The sequence below is a fragment of the Anopheles coluzzii genome, chromosome 2 (assembly GCF_943734685.1).
Source record: "Anopheles coluzzii chromosome 2, AcolN3, whole genome shotgun sequence".
Taxonomy (NCBI): Eukaryota; Metazoa; Arthropoda; class Insecta; order Diptera; family Culicidae; genus Anopheles; species Anopheles coluzzii.
The window spans coordinates 27,178,175-27,199,756 of record NC_064670.1 but is presented as its reverse complement, the minus strand read 5'-3'; the positions used below and the strand labels follow the sequence as shown (position 1 = coordinate 27,199,756).

Below are 21,582 nucleotides of genomic sequence, written 5' to 3'. Positions count from 1 at the left end.
AATAGAGTGCTTCTTGAATGTTTCTTTTGTCCTTGGAAAGAAAAACTCCATTTATTATGATGGTGTTTTAGATACAGAGCTGCCTTATCGTCATGTCATGGGTTTCATCAGGAAGTGAAATGTGTAGAAAGCAAGAGGTGATTCGTTACCGATGTTATGAAATTGCTTAGAGGGTTGGTGAAGAAATGATTGTTTGATTGGTAGTACTGGGCATTCTTAGTATGTGAGATAGTGTGTTCTCTGCGTTTTAGGTGCAAAAAATAAATAAAAAAATCATACCTAATGTAATTATTTGATGAGAACGTCTCTAATTTTATAATGATGGAAGTTCTAATAATTTTGTAAAAGGTTATGCCTATCTACAAAGTGTATTTCGCAAGGGGCATTTGAGTTTGAAGTGAAACTTTCGAACAACACCTAATGTATGTCAACATCAAGAACAGCTCTAATTTCATTGCTAATTTTCAAATGCCCTGATTTTGGACGGTAATAAGAGAACTGCAGCTAGCAAATAATCCTAATTCAATTAGTGAATGTAAAGTTAAAACGCCCTGCTGACCGATCGTTACAAAGAAAGCGTAATGGTTATGCAACGCTAATCGACCTCGCTCGTGCCAAGCCGTGAACTGTCCGGCAAATAAGTGCAAGTGAACAGATGTGCGGTGTGGTATGGCTGCACATTGCACAGAAGTTCTGATTTTATTGAAATTGTGTTGTATGAGTAAAACCAAAGCGAAAAAGCCTTTTGTTGCGAAGGCAAAATCGGCTCAGAAAGGATTAGACCATATGTGCTAATGTTTGCCCCGTAGCCACGAGCCGGTTTGGCGGGAATGTGCCCATGCAATAATTGGGCATGGTAAAAGCCTTTCATTGTTCACTGGAAGTGTGAAAATGTGCAAATGAAAATAATAAAAATATTAATTACTCCCTGTGGGTGGAGTGTACCAGTATGAGTTCGTAAGTAAAAAGGGTACGTCAAAAAGTGCATGGCATTATGCATTCCGTGCTCGTTCTCGTGCATTGTTACTATGTGTCGACATTCACAGCAGCACCAGACGCGCTTCGGGCAACATGACGATGACCAAACGTGCGATTTGGTCAGGACCTCAGTTTAAAATGTTGATAATACAAACCATGACGGTTGAACTGGCGCTCGTTGTGCCATCGAAAGAAGAACCGTACGGAGGAGGAGGAGGCTATTTTGGAGCAGTAACACGATTTCCGCGGCTATGTTCCTGCACAGGCACAGGTAGACAACTCAGGTGCCTCGAAAGATCCCATCGGAGACTGACAGACTGTAAGTACGGAGAGTGCTGCATGCATATGATCTGTTCATGATATTTATTTTTCATTAATATGTTCAGTAATGTTGCTAATAATAATGCTAAATGGAAATACAGTTGTAAATACTTTGAAAAGCTGCATCCAGAACTAGCTCGACCGATAAACTATGATTTCCAAACACGCCAAACTCGTCAATACTTTCACGGGATTATTTATTTAATTGTTTTGCATCAAGAATCATTCATTGAAGTGTTTCTTTACAATCCTTCCAGTTTTAGAAAATAAGTATTTGTTTTCGAATCCTCAGCCGATTCATCAGCGTGTTCACTCATGTTATAGATTTCCTTTTTCTCGATTGATATAATTGCTGGTGGACGCGAATACTGTAAAGTAAAAGAAGATTGTGCATGAGTTTAATATCTTAATCATTGCATGTGTGAGTCCTCCAAAGTGTTTCCTCCTTCTCCTATTCCAAAAGGAAAAAATAAAAGTCAGGCTGCTGCTTTTTCTGTGCAAGTGTAAACTCTCTGTGAAACAACAATCTTATTTACATGGCCCAGATCCGCCAATAAACCAGCCAACCTAATGCTGTATGAAGGAGCCGTGTTTTAATCCCTCCCGCTGTGGCGAAAAATGTGACAAAAGTCGCGTCGGTAAGGGACAAGCAATTCACGAGTGGCGGCAAGGGTTTCGGATTTAAATCAAACCACAAAACCCTGAACCAAATAGTTACATGGTGCATTGGAGATAAATAAAATACGAATTAAAATGTAAAACATACCACAGCGCGGCATCCACCCACATGTAGTGCAACGAGTTGGTTTATTTTTCAACTGTAGACGCCGGGGTTCAACTGGTTGTTGACAGACAGAATCTGCTTGAAGCATTTGAAGCTAGTCAGTCCTTGAGTACTGGCAGCACGATCGAGAGCGTCTGTTTTTCATCGCTCAAGTCTTTCGATCAGCCGCAGTGTAGCAGTTGAGAGACGTTGCTGTGTTCCATCCGTCGGGGTGTATCTCATTGTAGAATGGGACAGTATTTCGCTCGATTCGCACGTCAGTTAGACATTAAGGCACATTGAAGTTGAATAGGTCGGGTGGTCGGGTTAAGGTCCTGCTGTGGCAATCAGCATGGAAGAATGTCGTATCGATTGCGGATGTCTCGTATTATTTATTTATCAACCAGATTGTTTATTGGTTTTGCTACTAAATATACGCAGAATCTGAATGTGTTGAATATTTTCAATGAAATCTTGAAGTAATAACTGATTTGAAGTCGTGCGAGTTGATGACTGTTTCACAAGACTGGCACATACGAGACTTTACTTAGATTTATACTTCTGTGGAATTATAAATTATGTTCTGTAGTATCCCAAATATTTTTTTGCAATGTATATACTTTTTTTAAAATAACAGTTAATGATGGTAAGAGATTCCATACTGGGTGATTTCCTGTCGAGTTGGTTTGGTCATTTGGTCATATCATTTTAAAACATTGAACATTGATGAAGCCGGGGTTGTTGTCTAATTTTATTGTTCAGAGTTTTTTTTTGTGTTTCTGTTTTGGTTTGATTCTTCTGACAAAGTATCATGTTGCTAGAACTAAGAATCAATAAAGTATCTTTTTAGTTGCACAGTGCTTCATTATGGTCTATTAACCTCGATTATCATTTTATGGAAACGGTATTTTTATTGATTTTTTATGCAGTCTTCCCTTTCCACCCCATCATAACGACAATCGGTGGATGAGAAGCTGTGGAAGAATGTTCTTTTCAAACAATCACGCATAGACGATCTGCTGGTACTTTGGCTGGTCAACTATAACTGTAGATTAATAGGATATTGAACCGTTGAGCCAAAAGAAGAAGACGAACCGTGAATCTTTCTACAACCATCGGTAAACGGTCGATAAGTTTGAGACAAAAAAGGGGAAATGATCATATTTGCATGTCCATAACGGGATATTTATCTTTTTGTCGCTGTCGTAGCTTACACACAGGTGAAAGGGTATGTTAAGTCGGTAAATGGTTGATCATAAAATCGAAGTGGCTGCATATAATGGTCAACATGGTTGAATACATGTTTTGCTTGTGTAATTTCGTTGAATGCAATCATTTATATCGTTTTTCCTTGCAATCGAAAGTCTTGCCTTATGGCTGCCTCGATAAATTTGTTGTGGTTGTGTGAAAAAAAAACGAGTGGGATATTTATTTTCTTTTAAGATTCACAACTTTTATACATATAAAAGTGGTATAACATATACCACTCATACATATTATTGATAAAATCAAACCACCTTGTCAGATTTGAATACCCAATAAAATGAACTAATTTTCCTTATTTGAAAGACTGTATGGGATATTTGCTGCTTTTATCTATGGTATAGTCATAAAAAACATGGTTTTGCAGCTAATGGTGACGTTTGCAAATAAATCATTCGATAATCGTTATTATTTTTTAAGTTGGTTCTTGACAGAAGCTTCAATTTACGAGTCTATCACATCGATGCATAACGAGCAGGATTATTCAATGTTGGACTATTCAATGGCGCCGTTCATGGGTTGCGTGTTGAATTTTTGCTTTGCTGTCGAACCACAATTGGCCCCATTCTCACGTCAAACGGTTGGACGTCAATTGCCATTATACGTTCAATGTGCTGTCTACACCTTGTTAACCAGTAGACATGACGAATTATAGCAAATCAGACCAAAAGAGAAACTTGAGGAGAACACATGCAAGCCTCAAAAGCCGCTGAAAACGATCGCGTTGAAGGTCCTGCTGGTATTGCTTTTGAGAAGCAACGATAGATACCGATATTTATGGCCTCGACAGTAACAATGAGAAAAGCTCGCAAACGTCGCAGTCAAAGTCAAAAAGGCATAAAAAGGTGATGATGGAGCATAGGCATGACACGCAATATTATGCTTATTCATAAAGAGTGGATGGATGAGTTATGGACAAGATTTATTGGTCTCATCGATTAGCGGTGATGTCGTGTGTACGCCTCTTCAACCTAACTGAAGGTGTTTTATTTTCGTTTAAAATTACCTAAGCCATCAAAAAATAGATGTCTTTTTCACCAGAGTCTCCTCACGGACCCTATTGCGAACGCTTGGGTGGTCTTGGGCACGAGTCCAAAGATGAAAAGCTCAAGCACGTCGTTGAATTAAGCAGGGATGAGCAGAACATAACACGAAACACACCTCCGAGCCATCCATGACCAGACAAGAAGTTGAAATGGAAATGTCAAACGCGAACGAGACATACCCATCGCTAGACATCGTAACAGTTGACATGTTCATCCGATGGGAAGTGGAAAACGGCAAACAACTCCCAACTGGCTGGTTGTGACGATGTTTTTTAGTTTCATTTTCATTTTCGTGGTATCTTTCAATCATGTCGTGGTCGAGATGTATCTCCATTGGCTGTGTGAATTTCTCTTAAAATAAAATTATTCCATTTTCTCCTGTCCATGTTGTTGTTAGTAGATGGGTTCACACGACACACGTTTCACTCAAAGAAGAAAAATCGAACAAATGAAAACCGTGTTGTCATACGTATGCACCATCCTTCGTTTCGGCTCTTCCGTTGCCCACCCAGGAGAAACAAACCTCATAATAATATGGTAATAACATAATTACGCATACTGATGTGTGGAATCTTTGTTCTCTCCATCATTTTCCATCGTTGTACGGTCGTTGTTGTTTTAAGCGTTGTTCTCTGTGTGTTAGTTCTGTTGTTACTTTGTGGTGGTAGTTGCCGCTGAACAATCTCTTTGGTATGTAATTAGCTAAACGATTGATCATTCATTTAAAAGTGAATTTCTTATGTCAAAGTGTCAGGAGCAGCGCTATTCTCTTTTGGTGAACCGGTTTGCCGTTGTGTTGGAATTGGAAATGGATATAAATTGATCAATCATTATTTAGTTCAGTTTTGTTATTTAAATATAAGAAAAAAAAAATAGCTACATCATATTAAAATGTCTTTAATAAAGTATTTTAATTTAATAAATAAACTAATATGTTAGTTATGAAAAATCAATACTTAGGAATCTTTTTCTTCAATTATCAATAATTGTCCGCAAATAGCCCTGAATCCCTGTTCTGGTTTGGAAAATGCTATTGCATTGGAACAGTTTAAGTTTTTCCCATGAACATCATCGACGTTAGCCAACTTAATGATCAACATTATCATCTGTGATATGGTCATTGTTGTGTGCAAATATTTTGACAGAAGAAAGCCTCCCCCTTGCTTACGTTGCTGTGAAACTGGATTTGATATTAGCACAAAGGTGAATCTTTGTGGTTTTTGAAATGCTTCTGTACACAACTAAAACCGTTCAAACACGGAAGGTAAATATGAAACGATAGTTACTATCAAATCTGTACTGAAGGCAATCTAAACCATCGAAACCAACCCAAAACAGAATGCTAGAATCTCTCATCTTTGTGGGAGAAGTTTTCTGTGGTTTTGAGTGTACAGGATTGAATGTGCCTCGAGGGTTGTGGCGTGCTATGATGCTTATACTAGTAAACCTGGTAATAGAAAAGGAAATGGTAGACCTCTTAGTGGGGATTCTTATCTCAATGGTTCTTCTAGAATCCAGAAGATAACTATTTCGCAATTCAATTTATACCGTAGACACCCAATTTGAGTAACCGTATCCGTGCTGAAGTTTCACAAATATCAACTTTACTAACAAGCTGCTCTATGAATGGAAACTTTAACGGTACGAGTGTCATGGAAAATGCATCAGAAGTACAGTACGCTAGGTATGCTATGCACACTTTTTGTGTCTATCAACTGATAGGCAAGCAGCCCAGGATGTCCATTCGTATCGCAACGAAAGGCAGACGGATGTCACTGCAGATGCTGGCCTGTACCAGGACTGTAAGTGTCAGACCAAGCTCTGTGGTATTTTGTTTGCTAATTCATGGTGTCAGAACTCTTATGCCTTTCCTCCCGTTTGCCTCGTTGTTTGACAAGCCATGGAACGATACACGTCGTGAACGATGCATTGCTAAGGGAGTCCTTTAAATAGTACGTCCACAGTGACGCATCAAATACTGCGTAAGTTTACACTTGCCTCATCCCCGGAAAAGCCCGGATTAAACCACTTTTAAACTACACAAACAAGAGCACCGCTTGAGCACTCGATAGTGTTACCGCACTCGGTGTAAAGTAACACTCATTATGGGTCCCATTGGAGACAGGCTAAGGTTTGCTCTAGTTTGCAATGAGACAGTAAATAAGGGGTTAACCACAGTTCAGGGAAACGAAACCCCAAGAGGCAGGTGTCTAGAAAAGGCTGTCAGAGAGGAAAGTATGGTCAATCCATGGTAGTGCTTAGACTGAGCGTCAACGGAGATAAGAGCTGCGGTAATGATGGTCAATTCAACATCCATTCTTTTTGCTGGATGTTGGGATAACAAATTGGAATAGAGCAAGTTTTGATCAAGAAAAACATAGAGTAGTGCAAAATGTAAATACAGTTTCTAACTATTTGCTCAGCTCTTTTATTTTGGAATTTTAGACTTGTACAATCAAGGGTTGCAAGGGTTGATCAAATCTTCTTTTACGATTACTTTGCGGCAGTGTACGTTATTGATCGTTATAATTGGTGAGAACTACGCTTAAGCACGTTCATAATGAACTAGGTATACACTTTCCGTCACAGGTTTTAGTTTTCATATCACGGAGGTTGTATAGTTTTTGCATTTCGTGACTGAAAAGATTTTCTCAACAGTCGATGATGTCATCGTAGGGAAAGTCGCTAATGAAAACGGTCATTTGCGCCTCAAGAAATTATGGCTTTGCAAGGAAACGAGGAGGTTGTGAAGAACGATTTTCTAGTGTAAAATCGGTGTTTCTAGAACACTTCAGCTTGATGAATTGAGAAGTGTTTGATGTGGTGTTTTTGCCTTTCGGTGCAATTAGTGCACAATGCTGGGAAGGTGTTTGGAAGCAAACTGCTTCCGTTTCGTTTCGTGGTCGTTCGGGTTGTACCATGCCAAAGCCAAATACCTGCAGTCAATTTGAGCATTTTTCATGTTCTTTAAACTCGTGCACAATGGTTAGTGGTGGTAAACCTTTGACGCACCAGAAAGCATAATGGAAGAAAAACGAGCGATTCTATCATGGTGTTTGTAGGAATGCTTCCTGTCACGTCACGCACGGCCATACCGCCATTTTCGCAGCTGGCGCTTCTGTAGTTGAAACAGGTCGAATGGACGATTGATGTGTTGTGAACAGCGAACTATCGGTGCTTTGTGTGCTCAATGATTGAAGCGTTGTGTTTTGCGTTTTTTTGTTACGCGACGGCTCAACCAGCGTGATGATTAACTTGCCATCGTGTGCAGAGCTCGTCCGACCAGTCACAACGTCCACTGGATGGTGGACCCTTCTGAAGCTCCTGTTACGCAAAAAGTCCCAGTTCTCATCAGCGGTGGTTTTCATAGTCTACAGCAACTTTCATGTGTCACTGTAGCTGTTAAATGTTCCAACCCACAAAATCACGCTTTTGAACTTGCTGCGCATTTGGCATTCGGGATTGGAAGAGATGCAATGACATGGACATCGTTTGGATGAATGCTGCAGGAGCTCCGTCATGTCCAGCTCAACACGATGAAAGTCGTGCTCCCCATGGTCGTGGGTTGATGAGAGTAGCGATCGATAGGATTTTAATTAACAATCTGATACATTCAATTACCATCTCAATGAGGCTGCTGTACTGAGTGCCAGAGAATTGATCTGCAATTGTGGCTGTAAATAGCTGAGTTTCTAACTTTATAGCATAGTATGAATTTAATAATAGAAATCTAAAGCGTCAATTATATAAAATATAGGCTTCGTTATTTACTTACGTATACAATTTCATGGTGCTAGTGTGAATATTTTTCATTTGTTTAATGCTACCACACCGTACCTGACATATCCGTCCACACGATGGTATTGGATGGAAATTGTTTCCATTTCAATTAATATAAAATATTCACATAGTTTTTTGAATTGCATGAGCAACTCCGTTGCAATACACGCATGGTTTGGTGTGGTTGTAGGTTCATTCCAGTTTCGATAATAGTTTGCTCACACCAAGCTCAATAATGTGCAAGTGCACTGCCCTAAAATTGTGAAAATTGTGCAGCAATCAGTGTTCGGACACTTAAAACGGTGGTTTTAGGGCTGAGTGTGAAATGCTCGTCCCATACTAACCACATGTCATCGTCAGACATACTGACATACAGCGACACAAACGCTAGCCGTGAAGTATGTGGAAAATGCAAAAAGGGGATAAAATAGTCAAAAGTCAGCAAGTGCATGGCCGCCAGAACAAAAGTCCACGCTGGCGCAGTGATGATGAAAATGGTCTGCATGAACCGTAGAACTTTGGAAAAAAGGATGGATTAACAAAATGGAAGCATTCATGCAGCAAAATGGTGTTTATATTGGAAACAGTGTTCCATTGAATAGTGAGACAATACGAAAACGTGGAAATGTTCACACATCAATGCATCCTTGCGATATGGATGAAATCTGCTAACAGGTTAAGCCAGATATTTTGACGGAATGTGAATAGCGTTGTTTGATTGTTTGATGAAGCTTTGCAGATACTTTGATGTAGACTATATGAAGATCAAACAAAACCAGTTCAACAGATGATTAGACATGTCGCTTTGCTGGCTTTTTAGAATGAAGTCAATTTTCTGTATAATTGCTTAAATATTGGTTGTAAACATTGTCCTTGTTGTAAATACTTCTATTACTAAAGGTTAAAAATAAGTCGCTCGTCATTTAAAACTATTCTTCAGTAGAGAGTTGCAGTAATGCACATACTACGGTCATACAAGCACTTCGAGCACTATAAATCAGGGCGCTGGGGTTTCCTTAAAGCAATTATTGCGGCCAGACAAGCATCTTTTCGTGATCAGTATCGTGCGTCGCATCGTAAATTTTATCGTGTTCGTTCGTGCAGTTAACCGAATCCACAGTCCAGAAGTGTTGGACTAGAAAGGCGATGGTTGTCGTCCATTTTGAAAGACTTACTGCATTTACTCGCACCACTGCACAACTGCATATTGCTACCACTGGGGTACGTGGTAGGGTTCATAGATGTGACACACAGCTGGGGGACCTACGCCGTACCGTGAAAAGAGTTATTTCAATTTAATTGAGATTATCAAATAGATTTACGATGACATAGGGCGAGGAAATGTGCCACCAGGAGTGTATTTCGAAAACCGGTAAGTAAGTGCACTGGTACGACAAATACTGGATTTCTAGTTTTTTCGATGGTTGGCAAACTGCATACAACTAAGTCGTTTGGTCGAAGCCGAATGCAAAAGAAGGGTACCGTGAAGGAGCAGTACGAACTACTAAGTGGGTTTTGTGAACGTGAGAAATGTGGAGCGTGTAATGCAAGTAGATCGTGATGTTTGTATCGGTTTATTTTCCAATACACGTTGATGGAGCATGCAGAGAAGCCTGTTTGTAGAGACGCATTTGCATAATCTTAATTAATAGTAATTTGTTGTTTGTATAGCTGATGGCAGTCATTTGAGGAAGATGGAATGCACTTAACGGTTACCATTGAGAGAAGGGGGTGATTTTATAAGAGAAGGTCTGTAAGTCTATGCAATAGAGCTCAATCGATTTTGAGACCTGACTTGATTCAGAATATCAGATATGGTCTTTAAATGTCTTGGAACTAATGAATAGCTTATGTTCCAGAAAATGGTCATGCCTCAATAGTTGCTAGAAGTACTGCTTATTAGCAGGTGAAGGTGCTTCGTGTGAGCATATAATTAGGATTAACATAATACCCGTAATGCAGACACTGCTCCAGTGAAGCAACAGTATGATTTCGACAGCTTCAAACAGCGCTTTGTACGATGTAGTCTCTAGCTCACACCCTTTTTGGTTCTCATTTCCATAGTATCCCCTGCACAATTGGTATTCGCACGTATTCACCTGCAATTGATTTTAAGCTCTTCATTTGCATTACGGGTCGCCATAAACCCGACGCCGACCATAATCTTAATCGCTAATTACCATGCGTTTTGCTTAATAATATTCGCCGCGTTCGCCCCATCGGCCTTTCCAAGTTGGTATGTGTTTTTTTTTTCATGCGAGGTATTCCACGCGAACAAGGCGGTAGGTACTTCATATGCTAATAAAGTAATTAAGCAATTGAAAATCCAAGCGTACCCAATGGCGGTGTGTTTTTCTCGTGCCAGGGCTTAGCGTACCGGTTCCATTTCGACTATCTCTCGTGTGTCCTGTACACTGTCCTGTTCAACATGTTTGTACCAGCATCCATGCAGAGGTGGAGGTACGACAGTGAGTCATGTAATATCGTCGTCACTTCATAAACTGAAAGCACTTCAGAAGCGCATTTGAAGTGTGCCTCTAGGAGTTTCGGGTCGAAGAGCTTTCCCGTAGTGGGACTAACTAAATCCTCTTTCCAATGTGGGTAGTAGTGAGTTTACGGTACTCGCACTCATTAATGCACGGTCACGGGCCGCTGGACCCATCCGTCCTTTGGCCAAACCGGTTTAGCTTGAAGGGGTGTTTTATGGAAAAGAATCTCAAGCTTACTCAAACAAGCCCACTTAGCCACTTGTCCGTTTTAGCAATGTGTTCTCGAAGCTTATGGCTTAATTTGACCAGGCTTGATGTAATTTCAGTATGGACCATAATGACGGGAAACTTTGGAATCGGTAATACAAAAGAAGTACACAAGGATGATACATGGGATGATGCATTGTTTGTACGAGACATATCCCATGTCTGACTTCATAATTCATGTTCAGAGAGTATTAGTTGAAACAGTGTATGTGTTTTTTTTTTTAATTTAGTTAAAAAGGCTTAGTTATTATTATTATTTAGCTGATTGATAAAATCCTGTGTTTTATTTAAAAAAGGATTATTTTGTATCGTAGATTGCAACTAGATTATTTGAAGGGCTCTTGAAACTATCCAACCTCCTCAACCTCCGCTGCAGCAATTTGTTTTGCAACTTAGGTGTGAACATTAAATTCACCGATTCGTTTTCAAGCATTCTTTTCATCGCAGTATGTTGCATTTTTCTTCGCACCATCAACGTTGCCTTCCGAGATTGGAATCATTTACCCAAACAGCTGGAAGATATCATCGTTATTAAATTAAAAAGAAATGAGCAATGCAACCTGTTTGCCGGACATCATTAGATCGAGTTAGCGCCAGCAGCTGAAACCGATTAGGTAAGAGTTAGGCAGGTTTGGTCGGTGTGGGAAAAGCGTACAGGAAGGCATGTTGTTTATTATCAACGCATTAAGTACGCTTCTGGACGATGCTTGAGACGCAGGACTAGGAGTAACAGGGAGTGCAAATATGATGTTGTTGTTTGCCCTTGTTTCAGATGATGTGCTGGGTGGGTTGCGCCCATGTTTGCAGAATATTTTTGCTGGTTTCAATTTGTTTTTTCTGCGTTTTTTTACGCAATGATTCGCAAGCTGCGAAAGATTCGCACCCTGCTTCTAAAACGCTTTGATGTGGACGGAGAAATTATGTGGCTCATAAAATGCTCATTTTATGGGCAATTAAATTTTGCAGCTAATTTCATCACCTTCCCTGTAACAGTGTATTTGGTCTGGTAGATTGTTGACTTTCTCTCTATCTCTCTTACGCTGCTCCGTGGTATGTTTCATGATGTAAGAAATTGGTCAGAAAAGAACGTTCATCGTCGTTGCTTCTAGCGTTAACGATTACAACCTCATCATCGTTCGCTTCTGATCATAACTGGTTGTATGAAAATGCGTATTATCAGCAAGGTAGATGACTCGGAAATTATTTTCAGCGATGCATGCTGCAAGTTGTGCGCAACTTCTTGTGCGTCTATTTAAGAACACGTATTATTCGTGTTTCGCTCAGTTCACGTAGATGTGAACAAAGTTTGTCACTTTAACTAATAGGACATAAGTTTAAAATACTTGAAAAAACTTTCATTGCACTTTATTGCTTATAAAAACTATCGGCAAATAAGCCTTAATTATTCCAAAATCTTGATATTTACGATACAATCTCCTAAATTGAAGGGTATACTACCAAATGAGTTATTTATACAGTTCCAAGCGTAATCTCTTATGGTTGTTTTTGAAATACTCTATACATTAACAAAAGGCACCGTTTAGTACCTACTGTGACACGTACAAATGTGCTGGTAAACGCGTAACGCAGATAAGCTGAAGCAAGCTGACAAACGACATACACCGTTGTTGGGATGTTCTTGCCCGGGGTGCACTTGTTTTATTCTTTGAAAGAATTGCGCTCTACAGCAAACAGACAAAAGCATCACCTCAACTGATGCACTGATGCTGTTCTCTTGGTCTGTTGTGCAGTGGCTGTATTAGGAGTATTACATCAGTGAAGAGAGAAGTGCTCAGCACCGGTATTTGCGAACGAACTTCGCGAGAGGCCAGGTCAGTAAACAAGAACACAAATAACCGTACTGGCAAACGTTGTTTGTCTCCATTGCCAAACTCTGCCAGGTGGCGGGGAGTTTTTTTTCAGTTTTGAATTTTGCATTAGCAAGATGCTATGGCCAAAGAACGCAGAGGAAGCGTTAGAGAGTTCTTTGTAAACAACACAGCATGACAATGTCGTGTTCTTTTGGTGTGTAAGAGTGAAAAATCAAGGTGTGATGAATAGTGGTTGATGGTCTTGCAGGGAGAAGATGTACATAGAGAAAATATTAATAATATGATTCCAAACTGCAAAATATATCACACTGGTACATACTGGTACATATAATTTTTATTTCTATTATCACAACTAAAACTTGCTCTCTTAATGCTTCTTTTATTCAGATACAATGGTCTAAATATGCCGTATTGCCTAGTCTTAATGCTTTTAAAGGCAATTTAAAAATATCCATTAATAAATGGAAAGGAAGGGAGAGCAAATACATTTTTCCAACTTTGTAATGGAAAAAAATTTAACAAAACAAGTTGAAACTGTCCCAATGACACAACGACTATGGTGAGAGAACTGGACACTGCTATTCTGACGTCCATCCCATCAGTCACTGGCCAGAGTTGCTGTGGTGTAGAAAACTCATTACTTCCATTCGTTGCTTTCAAATCTCATTCATCTTTGGCGGACTTCACCCTTTCGCAATTTATCCCAAGCTTCAAAGTGCGAGGTGTTTGAGCGCTGAGTGTTACTTTCAAGTTACATATTTCTTTTTTATCTCCAAGGTCTGGTATTGCATTTGATAGTTTGTACGAGCTTCTGTACTTTTATGGCCACTAGGAAAAGTAACAAGTTCTGCTTAGTATAGCTTAATTCGTGTTTTAATTCCTTTTAAATATTATATGGGTATACTGTATACTGTGTGTGTATAACTGTTTCTATGTATAAAGTTCGTTTGATTTTGTAGATTTACTTTAGAGATTCTAGTGTCTGGATATAAAAAAACTAACTCAAAAAAATAATAATTAACTTTATAAATCCCCTCACAACGGTTAGTGTAAATGAAAATACTTGTATAATTTTTCTTTTTTTTTCAGAACACAAAATAAACTATTAGGAATGTTTGGCGTGTCGTTTCTAAATATTTATGTTTGATATCTCCGATATGTCTGTAATATTCTTAATTGTGTATTTTGTATTTTTGTATTTTGATTTTGTTTCAATGTTGATTTTATTTTATATTGCATTGAAAGTTACTTTAATATTTCAAGTATAATCCAGTGATATCACACTATCCCTTTTTAAAAAAGCTTACCACTTTACTGGACTTTTCTTCTACGATGGCAGTTGTATGTCATGTAGTAGACCAACGCCATCTCTTGTACTTATTCTATATCTTTCAACGCTCATGAATCACGTTCCAGGAGATCATTTTCAGACACGTTTGCGCATTGGTATAATGTTCACAGCTGTATCACGTTGAGCTGCATAACAGAAGGCACTCCTGTTGAAAGACAAAGAGCTCAACCACCGATACCACTTGCTGTGATGAGCTCTTCGCGTCGTGTTGAACATCCGCTGCAGAAGATCTGAGCCTTCGAATCACGTTCATAGTGGCGTAGTACCGCTAGAGTGAGCGCTGCGCCATTTTCAATCAGCTCCAAGCGCAATGGGTAAACCACACTTAACCATAAGCTGATGGTGTGCTTCGAGTGGCAATGAAATGGAATGATTACCGATAATGATTATTATTTTCTCTCGTGTTCAGCGATCCAATCAACGCACGCGTCGTGTGGGCCTCCTGCGCCATACGGGCTAACTGCTTGGAATAGCGCATACCTACAAGAGAAGAGGCACACGAGTTTACTTGCACATATAGCTAAAGATTAATAGGGCTATTAACCATAAATTACTGCACAGTGGTAAAGCTACAGTTGAAGGTGCTTTAAAACGCTTCCAGTTTTAGTTCAACGAAGGTGAAAAAAGTTGCCAAACCTGATCCTGGAAATATCACCAAGATGTAAATGGAATGAATTAGAATGAACACAATAAACATGGTAGAAACTGTCCATATAATGAAACACGATTGAAATGTGGAAAAATGTTTAGTTTGAATATGAACAATTTATTGTAATGTATTGTTCCTCTTGCAAATCATGAAACTGCATTGAAATTGTACGCTGTACTTCATGACATGGCAAAACTTTGGTTGGCGCTTGATCACTCCAAAGGTATCTAAGGCGCATAATCATATTTGTCACTGTTGGTAAGCGGACACTTTGGTAGTAGTGGTGAACGTTAAGCTTTCTAATTTCATTATGCAGTCTTCATGTTCAAATTGAATTATGCAATTTCCCTGTCCTAATTCATTTATCTTGTTCACCCGTACCTTATCTAGTGTATCACTCATTTTACCCAGAACAGAAATTACCATGTGAACTATCGCATCCTTCATCCTGTAAGCGAAAAAAAAACCCATTCCTATTTGCTAGTGTGTCAAACTCAACGTCCTGCAAGCAACTCTACATCTAACTTTTCTGAAGGTTTTCAAGCCCGTCAACGGGCCTCATGCCAATGCCAGATATATATCGCACACAAAACTACGCTAGTGTGCAGATTATTGTGCATATATTGTTATTCTCGAAAGGATAGTCAGGTCATTTCTAAAGTATGTTGAAGGTTTACAAAAAAGAAAAAAAAATTCTTAGTAAATTGTATGGAGAATTTTTGTAAAGTTTGAGTTTTTGGTTGCATTCACATTATGATACATTCATGTTAGTTGAATTTCGCACATCGCTAACGTAGCAAACGTGCAATTTGGTTGCATGCGGTCTTTAAGAGGTGTGAAGAAACCCCATAAACTAATTCTTTGAAAATAGTTTTTAACGTTCTGTGCCATATGGTAAAAGTATCCAGTGACATTAGTCGGCTGCTGTATTTACGGCGGAACTTTCCTTTGTGTTCGTGGTGTATTCAAATGATTTTACGATTGCTTTTTTGAGAAAGAATGAAAACACAAAGAAATGAGCAAAGCTTTCCAGTAGAAAAAGACAACAATGAGGAAAGTTCTTGAATAGGCAAGTGGAGAAGACCCAAAATACAGCATTGCAATAAACAAGGACATAGAAATCGTTATAACAAAGCACAACACAAACTGCACCATAAGTTTAAGCAATCACAAATATAATGTGAGAGAACTCAACCATTGTCTGCATGATTGCAACATTCTTTTGTTATCGTTTGGATTAATTTTGTGGCAGGTTTAACAAACATCAACAAAATGCTAGAAGAAGATAGGATAAACAACCACAACCAAAGGGTTATATTACTTATCAGAAATTGAAATAATAACGTTTGAATATTAATGTTGTAAGTGTACTACTACTGTAAGTGTAATATACAGTTTGAAAGCACCTCATGTCAAATTTTGTATGGCATTGTAAAACGAATTAAAGTACTTCAGCCAAAACTAAAGCTAACAATTTATCGCACACTGCTTTTTAAATAACCATGCTCTTTTAACATGGCAATGTGGTTTCATTTCACTTGAGACAGAAAAAAGCACGTGCAATGCATTTCATTTCGCTGTACTGCTTAGTGCTTAAAATGCACGACTCTGAACCAGTATGCTAAGCAGCGACTTCTCTGCAGTTCTTGTTGTTTCAGCGAAGCATTGCAGCGTTTGTGCATGGTTCAAAGTGCCAGCGCGAGCACTGCAGTGTGCCCACTTAGCTACTCACGTAACTCATGGCTTATTTAATTTGCTAAGTTTTATGAGCGAACTCGTGGAACGAGGCAGTGAAAATGAGTTTTTTTTCGTGAGGTTTCTTTCCACTTGAAATTAAAAAAAAAAGGATCAGCTTAGGATGAAAAGCACACTTTCTGTGTTTTAAGCAACACAGATATTTTTTCAGCACTGATGAATTTAGTTTAAATTTTGAACCAAATAACAAATAAAAAATATATATACTGTATTGAAACCAAATGTAGTGAAATTGTTCGGTAAACAAATAAAAGTGTTTGAATTTTGAATTAAAAGCGTAAATCTTTATGTTGTAAAACACTTTTGGCCACTGTTACTCACCCCAAGCCATGAAATACTTCGGTAGCCCATTTCATTCTACCAAAACTCTTGACATTACTCATTAGAGCTACCGTGAAATTATTTGCACTTTGAACGAACTCAGCGTCTCAAGTGCGATTATAAAGTTTTCGCTTCTTACTTGAAAGCCACCGTAACGCGTTTCCCAAGAGGCAATATCCGTGGTGAAAACTTTTTACCCAAATCTCGTTCACTCGTTCTTCAATCTTGCCAGCGTTCTTGCAAATATGCCCAATGTCAGCGTTTATGCCCTGTGCTAGCAGACATAAAAGTAAGCTCTTCAGCAATTTCTTCCTTCGCGGTTTGTACCATCATTTATTCAGCGCTTAATTATCGCACTGTCATTGTGTCATCGTCCGTGTCTGTGCGGCATCAACCCACGTTCTAGTCATCCGGTGGGATCCGATTCCGTGTTCTAGGCAATTGAACATTTTCCTTCCTGTGCCATTCACATGACGTTGTTGTCATTTGTTCCTTACGTGTATACCCGTTTATGTTGTTACGCTTGTAACGACAAAAAGCAATTTATTGGCAATCCTATACGTTAATCCCATGTCAATGAATGGAAGGAAAGACTGAATATGTCTGTCCTTGGCATGGGGCACATAACATGGAACAGGCTGATGAGATGGATTAACTGAACAAAATTGATTCTTAAATCCTAGAATACGTTTCTTAGAATAAACTGTTTTATTTTAATTATGTAAGATATAAGATTGAAAAAAGATTTTAAAAAATATCATAGCTTGTGTTTGCATTGTTGTATGTTTCCATGCTGCTTAAGTAAGAATTCAAAGCTCATGTACAGTAGGTTATTGTAGGAGTGATTTTGTTGACACCCACGCTATGAACTTTGCATCGAAACGATTTCGATTTGTTACTCCTTACAGCAGTAGAGTGCAACAGAACAGTGTTTACCGATCGCGACCGCAACCATTTCCAGCACACATCGTCTGGAATAGCCTCTGGGTGCCCGACGCCGGCTGAGTCAGAAGGAAACGTACTAGTAACGCCTGCCACAACATTTCCACCTTACAGGCGTCTCCCATTGCACTAGGGCCATGTTGCTACATATTATATGGAAACCATTACAAAGTTCATTAAATATGTATTTGCCTGTAGCGTCATGGCGCCGTTCGTTCAAGGCGTCGTTGGTTAGCCAGGCAAATGGGATAATGGTTGCTCGTGAACGTGCGTGTGGACACAATCGATTACTATAACATCAGAGCGAACGTTTTGTGCGTTTCTTGCAGAGCTCTTTAGTCGGAGCAGATTGGTTCATGACGGTAGAATGATCCCCTTGGCGGAAGTTGTTCGATGGTATGGTATGGTGATTGTTTGATTGATTTTTGTAAGTTATTGAAAAATTAATTTCCCTTGAGCTGCTAGTTGGCTCAAGTTGGTCCTCGCTTCCACACGACAGTTTTTCACCGCGACTTACACAGTTGTAGGAGTTGTTTTTTTCTATCGTTGTAGAAAGCAAGCAGCAGGAGAGAATATTAAATTATCGCCAGTGATCGTTGGAAAAAAAGCATTCAGAGCAAGCAATACCATATACATATTAATATGTAGAAATACATGAATACAAATTGAAGAATGATCTTTATCTGTGAAAACATTTCCAAAGTGTAAAGTTGTCGTAATGTGGGATTTCTTCATTGCACACAACGAAAGCCATATTTATCCTCATCCTTGCATCATGCGTGTCATGACAGTGAATAACTTTTCACAACCATATGACTTCCCGCACAGTCTTCCGTTCTGATAGCAAACACAACAAACGATGGTATAACACAAGCGCGAATCACGACCTTTACTGGTCTCTTCCAACCGACGTTCAGGCGTGATAAGTTTCTTGGTTGCAGAAACCACTTTGATAAACTATTTCCATCCCATGTCCATCCCATCCTCTCTCTTGCTCTATCTGGTTCGTGTAAGGAGTCAAACATATCCGACACTGTGGTAACATAAATCTGCGTTTTATGGTGTTGTCAATTATTTCGAGATTAATTAGATCGGTGGCATGGAAGTGGAAATTTATAATCACGAAAAACAAGCGTACGTCATCACCATCCCTTGCCTATCCATGTGTTAGATGGTAAACAAAATCACCGATCCGGAAATGTTGAACCGGTGTGCGGGTTAGGGAACATGCGAGGCTTTTAGTATCTTGGTTTGGTTTAAACGCTGAAAGCTGCAATGTTTGTGCCGCACAATTCAATGACAAGGTGCTTGGTGCCATTCGGAATACGCGAGGATAGCGGGAAGGTGTTGAAATACTGTCGATGCGATATGTTTTGCGCTGCTGTTTGTTAGAGAGATTGTTTTCGACATCATTGTTTATTCATGACATTGGGATTTAGTGAGGACTAATGGCCGTAGCATCATCATCAAGAATGTCTGGGAATCTATGGTTGAGCACATGTAGCTTTTGGGGGTAATATTTAAGTGCCAATTAAATAATAATGAAATGGTGTCATTAAAAGACCCTACACTTATACGTATCCCATGTATCATGGGGTAATCTTGCTCTCGAAAATGGGTTTGTCATTCACACTTTGATCTTTGGCGAAAGGATGCTTGTAAGTGCATTTCTAAAATCTGAGCACTTTAACTGATTCATTCATTGTTTAGTTTGGGTATCATGTATGGCTTGGAATACGTGTTTTATTCGCTTGAATCAAACAAGGGTGCAGAAGTTCATTTCAAACAAAGCAAATGATCCATGCAGTGCAATTATTTTAACACAACTCATTCCGTTCTACTATTTCCACAAAGCGTAACTAAAGTGTCTGAAATGAAGGTTGATTGCTTATCCCAATCACCACGCAATCGCATCTGTTGCTATTCTTGTATTTACCATCGAGTAGAAACCAAGACAGCAATAGCCTTCTAATGGACGCTAACATCAACACATTAGTCACTTTCGCTAGCTGAAACGGTATGAACAACACACTCTAGAGATACGGGAAAGCAGTAGTTGCTCATCCGTAACTTTACCAACCCAGAATATCGAAATAAAACATTTGGAACGAACTTGAAATACTGAACAACCCGTGGTTGATTGATGAACTGTCCGAGAGCCTTAGATTGATTAGGAGACCGGCAGCTCTTGGGTAGTTGCTAAATGGATACATAGTTGCAGCACTATTATTTGATCCGTCAATGAATGGTTCACTAAGCGGCTGGATTTCGTTCATTCTTTAACCATGTCTACGTTAACTTCAACAAAGAAAGGAAGTAAATTGCAATTGTAGTGAGTCGATGTTATACATGTTGTTTTATTTGAAGGGAGTTTATTTAAACCAGGATTCTCCAAACATTTCAGTTCGCGAGCCGCATTGAAATGCAAATTATCTTGTTGAGGGCCAATTTGACGCTACCTTTAGTTAATGAGAACGTTCAAATCTCGTTTTTATATGAAAATAGTAAGTCATTTTAAAGAATTTCAACTGCTTACTGTTATTTATCATGTTTGGAAAAAAGTAAAATAATTATTTTATTCTTTTCAAAATCATCGCGGGCTATATTATAGGCTCTTGTAGGCCCCATGCGTCCCGCGGGCCGTAGTATGGAGACCCCTGAATAAAACGAAAGCGATTATTTTGAAAGAAAAAAGCTTGTTGAATAAACCAATTACTGTAAAGTTTCCTTAATTGTAAGTTTACTAAGACTGACCGTTTCGTAAAAGTGTGTTTTGAGTGCCTTTGTGTGTCGAGGTAAAGTATTTTATTTTTAATGGGCTACAAATCATTACACGAGGTATAGAAAATGACAGTCTTCTTCTATTTGGCGTAACGTCCTACGCGGACATGCCGGCTTGTACAGGCTTTCGAGACTCAATTCATTAACACGCAACCGGATAGTCAATCCTTGCTACGGGAGAACAGTCCACTGTTGGCTTGAACCCATGACGGGCATGTTATTGAGTCGTTCGAGTTGACGACTGTACAATGGGACCGCCCTCGGAGTAAATAACAGTATTTCTGTGTTATTCTGTGTTTTGGATTTCTGAAGATTTAAAATCATTTAAAAGATATTTTGAACTTTCTTCTATTACAAAAAAAAACCATTCAGTATTTCATACACTTGATTCTCTCAATGGAGAAATCTATTTGCACAACATTGCTTTTCCTCGCAGAATACAGAAAAGGCGCTGCTCGTTAGCAGTTTACCATAATTGAATGCAATTGAAAGCAAACATTTCGTACGATCTAAACTTCAAGGGACTTACTACATTTTTTATAACTCTGCTGTAATCATAAATCATCGTTTCAATCTCCCGCTTTTGCACCATACGTTCGTTGCGGCTTTGAAGTTGAACAAGTGGTGATGCATGTTCTTTTCCATGAATGTGTTTCCATGAGGTCTAACGTAAAAGCAAGGTTTTAAGAGGGAAAGACCCTTTACAAATAGCACTTTTTCCTGAGAATGTTTTCAGGCAACAGGGTACCGTTTTCCAATTGTATTTTACAATAAGAAAATCATTACGATCGTTCGGGGAAAATTGTATATGCTAGCAATATTGTAGATAAAAGGATACATGCGAAAGTGAAGCACATTCAATTTTCTTCATTTTTAATTTAGTTGAACATATTCATTAGACATAGCAAGCCAATTTACATGTACTAACTAATGAATGCGAAAGGAGACGCCCGGCGATTCTTACGCAAATAGTAACCGTACGATCAAAAAGAAGCCAATCATGGATTTTAAGAAAAAAATACTTACTAAACTTTGCTGTGTGAT

The 21,582-nt window shown here is 39.0% G+C and overlaps 1 protein-coding gene across 1 annotated transcript in view; it reads left to right on the top strand.

The window, feature by feature from the left end:
* The first annotated feature begins 1,134 nt into the window (after positions 1-1,134).
* LOC120952793 (protein slit-like) overlaps positions 1,135-21,582 on the top strand; it is an 87,157-nt gene continuing 66,709 nt past the window's right edge. The window contains exons 1-2 of the mRNA XM_049607257.1: positions 1,135-1,209; positions 1,254-1,297. Coding sequence (XP_049463214.1) covers positions 1,135-1,209; positions 1,254-1,297 — 119 coding nt within the window. The remainder of the gene's footprint in view (positions 1,210-1,253; positions 1,298-21,582) is intronic.